This window comes from Barbatula barbatula, assembly GCF_947034865.1.
Source record: "Barbatula barbatula genome assembly, chromosome: 9".
In the NCBI taxonomy this organism is placed as follows: domain Eukaryota; kingdom Metazoa; phylum Chordata; class Actinopteri; order Cypriniformes; family Nemacheilidae; genus Barbatula; species Barbatula barbatula.
Window position 1 is genome coordinate 3,058,404 of NC_136772.1, and position 7,551 is coordinate 3,065,954.

At 37.6% G+C, this 7,551-nt stretch overlaps 1 protein-coding gene across 1 annotated transcript; it reads left to right on the forward strand.

Annotated features, from left to right (window-relative positions):
- Positions 1-240: 240 nt before the first annotated feature.
- itgb2 (integrin, beta 2) lies at positions 241-7,550 on the forward strand. Its single transcript, XM_079464066.1, has 16 exons — positions 241-332; positions 1,399-1,456; positions 1,991-2,082; positions 2,165-2,351; positions 2,457-2,627; positions 3,119-3,360; positions 3,833-3,988; positions 4,247-4,342; positions 4,565-4,654; positions 4,735-4,869; positions 5,283-5,470; positions 5,686-5,918; positions 6,023-6,239; positions 6,318-6,523; positions 6,601-6,764; positions 6,926-7,550. The coding sequence occupies exons 2-16, from the start codon at positions 1,402-1,404 to the stop codon at positions 6,992-6,994; spliced, it is 2,301 nt and encodes a 766-aa protein (XP_079320192.1). The 5' UTR covers positions 241-332; positions 1,399-1,401; the 3' UTR covers positions 6,995-7,550.
- Position 7,551: the final 1 nt, after the last annotated feature.

Genomic DNA, 7,551 nt, shown 5'->3' on the forward strand with positions numbered 1-7,551 from the left:
GGAAACATCTGTTGTCTTTTATTACTTCCTCATACGACTATAGGGAAAAATAATCATTGATTTGATACCTATGGGGGGCTGTTGCTACACAGTGCCTAAAGTCCCTGAACACCAACATCGCCCCAAAAGTAGGCCTTCATCTTCAAATTACTTCACTTTGGTTTCTCTCTCTCTCTCTCTCTCTCTCTCTCTCTCTCTCTCTCTTCCGGTTATGTGAACAGTTTCCTTGCTCTCTATGCTATGTAACTTTGAAGTGTTTCAGGAAACCAGATTCTTGTCATATCCACCCATGACGGCTGTACATCTTTAGGGTGCTTCATTTCAACAACCAAGTAAGTAAAGAAACAATGGTTTTCTTTTGTGTGGCATTACTTTTATCACATAGGAAGTATGCTATATTTGCATTATTATTCTTACTGTACTGTATTATCTGTAAAGTAGATTTATTCATATACGTATTATAGGACTTTTGAACTGTTCAGAATCTGCAACGATGTGTTGACTAATCTACTCATGCCAAGTTTAAAAAAGAATAAATAAAATAATGTTATTGACTGTTATGTTGATTTACAGTGTTTGAAATAAAAATTTGCCACATCAGGTTTCAGTCAGTCATCAAAAACTTATTTAGTAAATAATACCCGTTTATCCATTTACTACATTGACTTGTGTTTTGAAGAATTATCGCATACTTTACCACCTTCATTATTTGAAAAGGATTGTTTGTTTAACTAAATGAAATGAACACTTGCTAGCCCTTTATCATGCCGACACAAAAGGAGATGTTAGGCTTAATGTTTAAGCTGCTTTTGTCAAGTTTTAAAAAGTGCGGTATGTGCATATTATACATAAAATCTTTAGTTAAGGTGCACAGTTAGGAGCTAACCGAGAAAGTGTTTTCTGCCAAAACGTCATTTTTCGGGTGAACAATTCCATGTCGCCATTTATGGAAAAAGAAGAAGTGGGTGAATTCAGTCAAAACTGGAAGCTTCATGTAAGCAAAAATAGTAGTAAGTTTGCTGTAGACAGAGATGCGTAAATATATCTTTGTGGGTAATAGCTGTCACATTATGACGATGACGATGAAGAAAAAAATGTTAAACAAGCCGTCTGGCAATCTATAGCAACCACCCCTCTTCCTATATGTGTCACCACATCGACTTCTGCAAAAACTTTTAATCGCCTGTTTTTTGTTATTTAAGTTGACACTTTTTTGTGTGTGCAACGCCTTGCACAGCTGTTGCAAAACTGCACAACGTAGATCATATTTAGAGATCATTAGTCTACAGCAATAGCACATTCAGGAAGGTACTTAAGGTGTTGGTGCTAAATGTGGTTGTTTGGAGCGCAGAAGTACAGATGCAGAGCAGTTATAACAAGAAATTCTGCTTGCTTTAGGAAATGCTGCAATCAGATTGTCTGAGGGGACTTATCCTGTTGTTGGTGGGAAATCATGGTAGGTATATAACTGGACTTACATTTAATCCTTTGCTAGCAATATGTTTCTCTTCCCAAAATGTTTATTATTTCTCTCACTTCATCTGCCACCAATATGTTTTTTACTACCACTAAGCTTGGTGTAACACGGTTCAATACAAATTGCGGATACCAGCGAAAGTAAAATTTGCTTTTAATAAAATAATAAACAAAGTAAAATGCCGGCAACTCCCTCACATTGGACTGCCGGCCACACAAACATAATAATACAAAACATAAATCTAGGTCTGGTCCGCTCTCGCCCTTCCATGTTGTCGCTCCTCTCTTATGCTCCCGGAGAGCTCCTCCGTGAGAGATGCGAGACCGGCCTCGCGCCATTCCCTCACGGCTCTCGTCCCGCCATGCTCACCACACTTTGAAAGCATTATGGGATTGTCTTTTATGCAAAGAATACATGCACAGTTGCCTTAGAATCTGGTCAGAAGGCATTTTTTATGCACTTGGATTCAAATTGTTTAACGATTATGTTGAAACTTGTTCTTGTTTCTTGTAGTGTACACACAGGATCAATGCTTAAAAGCTTCTGTAAACTCATGTGGAGACTGCATCACATCTGGGCCTGGCTGTGCCTGGTGTAAAGACTTGGTAAGTTCAATAGTGGGAAACATATAAAACATTTTATTTACCTACAGAGAACTGTTTAAAGTTCGTCTTGTTTTAATAACAGAATTTCACCAAGCAAGGAGAGCAGGAAGCAGTACGTTGCGACACTGCTGCTGTGCTGAAAGAGAAAGGGTGCTCATCTATAATAGCACCGAAGAATAACTTAAACAAAATTTCAATCAAGCCCCTGTCGGCTGGCCCTAATCCAGTACAATTATATCCACAAGAAATAGAGCTGAATCTTAGACCAGGTAGGGTTTACTCTCGGTAACGGTCAAAGCAACGAGTTCTTTTTTACTGTATGTAAGTTTGTTCATATAGAGACAGCTTTAAAAACTGATGTGTTGATTTTTTAGGGAAACCCCACACATTTTCGGTAGAATTTCAAAGGGCTGAAGGCTATCCTGTGGACCTTTACTACCTGATGGATCTCTCCTACTCTATGAAAGATGATCTGGAGAATGTTAAAAAGCTGGGATCAGATTTACTCAATGAGCTTAAGAAAAAGACCGGCAATGCCAGAATAGGTGATTCAATTGGAAATACATTTTCTATGAATGTACTGTATAACCATCACATTAAAACACAGAAAAGAAGGCAGTTTCTGATACAGAATCCATTTAAGCTCTTTGGTTATAGATGGACAAAATCTCAAAATAACAAGCAGAAGATGTTACGTTGTGTCTATTGTTAAAACTGTGATAAGCTAACAATGGAAACAGGAAATTAAAAATGTATAATCAACACAGAGTTAAAGCAAGGCATTTTGTTTTATACTGTTGGTGTGACACGTTCAAACAAGTGCCCCAAAAAAGAAAAATGTCCAAAGATGTTTCGCATGATGTTTAAATGATCACAGCAACAGTTTTCTATAGAAACATAGCATTTCGAAAGCAAGGACATGCCTTTGACCTACCTTTTTACTCTGTTGCATGAATCTCAAAGTTTTTATTCCGGCTAAACGTGACTCACATGTCACGCCAGGATAATACATTCACGAAGCTGTTTTATTATGCAGGCTTTGGTTCATTTGTCGACAAGACTCTTCTTCCATTCACGGACACCAGCGAAGTAAAGCTCCGAAGACCTTGTACTGACAAATTTGAACCATGTCAGCCAGCCTTTGGCTTTCAGCACGTACTGTCTCTGACTCCCGATGGAAACACATTCAAAGATATGGTAGCCAAGCAGCACATATCTGGAAACCTGGACCCACCAGAGGGAAGTCTGGACGCCATCATGCAAGCTGCAGTCTGCATGGTGAGAGCTTGCTTTGTTATATTTATTGCAATATTTCTCAGTTTATTTTTAAAGAGGACGCTTTTTAAAACAATGTTAATATTAACTACACTTTATATTTATTTTGTGATTTTGCAAAAAATATTGAAATACTGCATAATATCCTAAATTATAGAATTGTATTTTCTAGGAAGAAATGTCGGGATGAGTTTGACAAATGCACTAAACATTACAATTGTGTATAAATGAAAAGGAATTAACTGATTAACTGCCTTGCTGTAGAGAGGGACCTAATGTTAAATCACAATTTTCCAACAGACAGTTGGAAAGTCATCAGAGGGTGATAAGTGTTCATTTTTAGTTAGACAAAACCATATCTAATAGTTTAAAAACTGTTCTTGAGGGGCAATTTTCATTGAGAGTGCCACTTGCAAGGCACAATATGATTTATCATTCAAGTAAATACAAAGCAACATGTATTACCTGTGCACAGAAAGAGATTGGCTGGGGAAAAAGCACTCGGCTGCTGGTGCTGGCCACAGATGATGGCTTCCACATGGCAGGGGACGGTAAACTCGCTGCCATTCTGGAACCAAACCAAGGAACTTGTCAGCTGGTCGGCAACAAGTACAGCAAGAGCAACATCTGGGTATGATTTACTCTTGGGCAGACACTGAAACACGCAAATTTAGGAAATTAACAGCTTCGTATAAACACCAATTCCCCAGGTATTAAACTGTACCAGTCATTTACAGTACAGTTTAATAAAGACAATTATCATTTATATTTATAAATCCATGTGGGAGTAATGAAAGTAAAGCCAACTTTAACAAGTGTGAAAATATTAGTGAAACATATGAAATGTCTCTGTACTAAGATCATGCTGTCCAAACAAATATGTTTTCAGGATTACCCATCTGTTGGTCAGATAGCTCAGAAACTAGAGGAGCAAAATATACAACCAATTTTTGCCGTCACCAAGAAAATGGAAAGTGTGTACAAAGTAAGTAAAACATGGTTGCTTGGAATGTAATAGTTATTTTATGTTTTCTCTTAGAAACAATATAAATTGTAGTTCGATTCCCTTCACATGCAAAAATTGTCCAATAAAGGAATGGGATGTTTCAGTAAATGTATTTGAAAATGCTGGTTGTCCAAGTGCAATACTCTGCATTATCGTATATCGTTACTTTATTGATATAATTGGTTTTATTTTCTGAAATAGAGCCTCAGTCAACTGATCCCTAAGTCAGCTGTTGGAGTGCTTTCTGATGACTCGAGCAATGTGGTTAATCTGATTTTGGATGCATACAATGTAAGAAATTATTATAAGTCTCATGAATACATTTTCAAAGAAGACCTATTTTAACCTTTTTCCTTTTGGAATTTGAACAGAACTTAACCTCTGAAGTGATTATGGCCCATGATTCCCTCCCAAACTTCCTATCTATAAAATACACATCAATCTGTAGAGATGGAGAAAAGCTCCGTGACAAGGGGAGATGTCCTAATGTGACTATTGGTCAGAAGGTGAGTAACATTAGGCCAAAAACATACTTTATTCAAGTATACATGAGAACAAACTCAAATTATTTAAGAAGGTAAATGGTGATGCCTTACTTTTAATAAACGGGAGATACTAAGTTAACAGTCCATGTTGACTTGAGGGATGACATGTTTGTGTTATAACTAGTAATGTGTACTAACAAAGTAAATGGTGTTTTCATTGGGGACGTTTATTTAGCTTTTATTTTGAAGAGAAACTTAAGATATGAAAAATCATACAAGTGAAAACATACAGTTTATGAATTTCGGTTTTGCAATCCAACAATATAAAAAAATGTTGCTTGCTTCAAGCATGTTTTCTGTCTTTGAAGTAGACTAGATGTCATGCCACAACAGTTTTGTAATTTATTCAATTATTCTTACCTAAATGTGTACAGGTGTCTTTCGATGTTACAGTGACAGCAGAGGCATGCATTAAAAACAAGACGTTCAACATTGGGCCCTTGGGCTTTAATGAAAAACTAAAGGTGACTGTTTCAACTCGATGTGAGTGCGAGTGTGACGATACAAATAAACCTCATTCTCACTGCCAGAATAATGGAGTAGTGGTCTGTGGCGGCTGCAGGTACGATCTCAAATTATGACTTACTCCTTTATTTTTACTTACTTATTTTAAAGGTCAAATTAGTCATGTGTCAGCCACCGTAGTGCTTCTAAAGGGCAGGGAAGCGGTCGAGTGAGCCGTTGGTTGCAAATTGTCAATTTCCAGTCATGCTGTGTTTTGTTTGACATTACCATAAATGTTTAAACGCAGCATAAATATCCCCCACATATCCACAGGTGTAACAAAGGTCACATAGGGCAGCGTTGTGAGTGCAAGGTAGATCAAAAAGACGAAGCCTCGCTGAGAGCTCAGTGCCGGAAAGAAAATGGGACGGAGTGCGAGGGGAAAGGAGACTGTTTGTGCGGACGCTGCCAGTGTCACAAGACAGATGGCAACAGCCACTACTACGGTGAATTCTGTGAATGTGACGATGAGCACTGTGAACTATTCAACAATACACAATGTGCAGGTAATATATGGGGAGTGGCTCATATTATAAATGTTTTATATATGATACATTTATTTCTTGTTTTTAATATGCTCTCACATATCATGTGTGTTTACTTTTGTCAGGTCATGGCAAATGCAGATGTGGTGAATGTAAGTGTGACCCAGGCTATGAGGGAAATGCGTGTAACTGCGCAATATCTAATGATGCCTGCATAGAAAATGGAAACGTGTGTAACAACCGTGGCACTTGTTTATGTGGCAAGTGCCAATGTCAAAGGGGATACATGATACCCTTCTGCAAAGAATGTCCTACATGTCAAGCCCCGTGTCAACAATCAGCGTAAGTAAACGTCTTGAGTTTAAGGCAGACTTTATGTGTGTGTGTTTTCATTTGCAATCCTGTCTTTACCTGCATCAGGAGTTGTGTTGAATGTTTGGCCTTTGAAAGCGGTCCGTTCGAGAAGAACTGCTCAAAAGCATGCGGTCACCTTAAAGTCAGCGTGATTGAACAACTTCTCAAGGGCGACTGTCGCGTCAAAGATAAAGAAGGGTGCTGGATGACATTTACAATGACTGAGCAATTAGGATTTGACAAGTACTTTGTCAATGTCCGAAAAAGCAGAGGTAATGATCCAGACTTAAAATGTGTAATGGTTTGTAAAAAGGTTACGGAATTTGAATCTCCATGTTTGTTGTAATAGATTGTCCTGAGGGGCCAAACATAGCGGCCATCGTAGGAGGATCTCTGGCTGGTGTAGCTCTGATTGGACTCCTGATCCTACTCATTATCAAGGCATGCCTTTACGCAAGTGACCTTAGAGAATGGAGAAAATTCGAAAAAGACAGGAAACTTGAAAAATTATCCGTAAGTCCTGTTTTTTCTACAGTATACATGAAACGAACCCTTCATTTTCAACTCTCCCTTTTTTGGGTGTTCAAATATAGTCACTCTGTGTATATGGATGTGCCTGATGTGGTTGTCATACTTCTGTATGAAATATAATGATGTTGTCCCTTCTCCAACAGGGTACCAATCCATTATTCCAGAACGCAACCACCACAATTCAAAATCCAACATTTTCTGGAGATTCTTGAGGAAACTTCATGTCGCAGAAAGGATGTGTAGAATGAATCTATGGATTTGATACTGCAATAAGATTGCTGTACCTTTTAATGACCAAAGTGATTTGAATGTAAAATGCGGTTCTAGCACACTTTATATAAAATCACTTTCATCAATTCTTAAATGTAAACACTCATGACGAACATAGGTTGGCTTCTCCTGTTATTAACTCAAAAAAGCAGTAACCATTTAAGCTTTTCATTCCCTTGTCTCTTTATTGGCCCATAATTGTTCATTACTTCCAGTTTATGTGCGTGTTTATTGAAGCACCCTGTAGTTTCTTAAATATTAATAAACATATTTTAGCTTTTAATTCAATTCAATTTTATTTATATTGCGCTTTTCACAATGTGCATTGTTCCAAAGCAGCTTTACGGGAGAAAATAAGAAAAACACAAAAAAGGTCAAACACAGCACACTGCAGCGTGTTTATAGAACAAGCAAGATTATTCTCGTAAATAATATATAATAAATGTAGTCTCTCTGTGGTTTACTTTGCATATTTTGCATTAAATGAATGCTTGGCTGA

Coding starts and splice junctions, on each gene's coding strand:
- itgb2 (XM_079464066.1), top strand. CDS start 1,402: ATGCTGCAATCAGATTGTCTGAGGGGACTTATCCTGTTGTTGGTGGGA. Junction 2,352..2,456: donor AGAGCTGAATCTTAGACCAG/GTAGGGTTTACT, acceptor TTGATTTTTTAG/GGAAACCCCACACATTTTCG. Junction 2,628..3,118: donor GACCGGCAATGCCAGAATAG/GTGATTCAATTG, acceptor TTTATTATGCAG/GCTTTGGTTCATTTGTCGAC.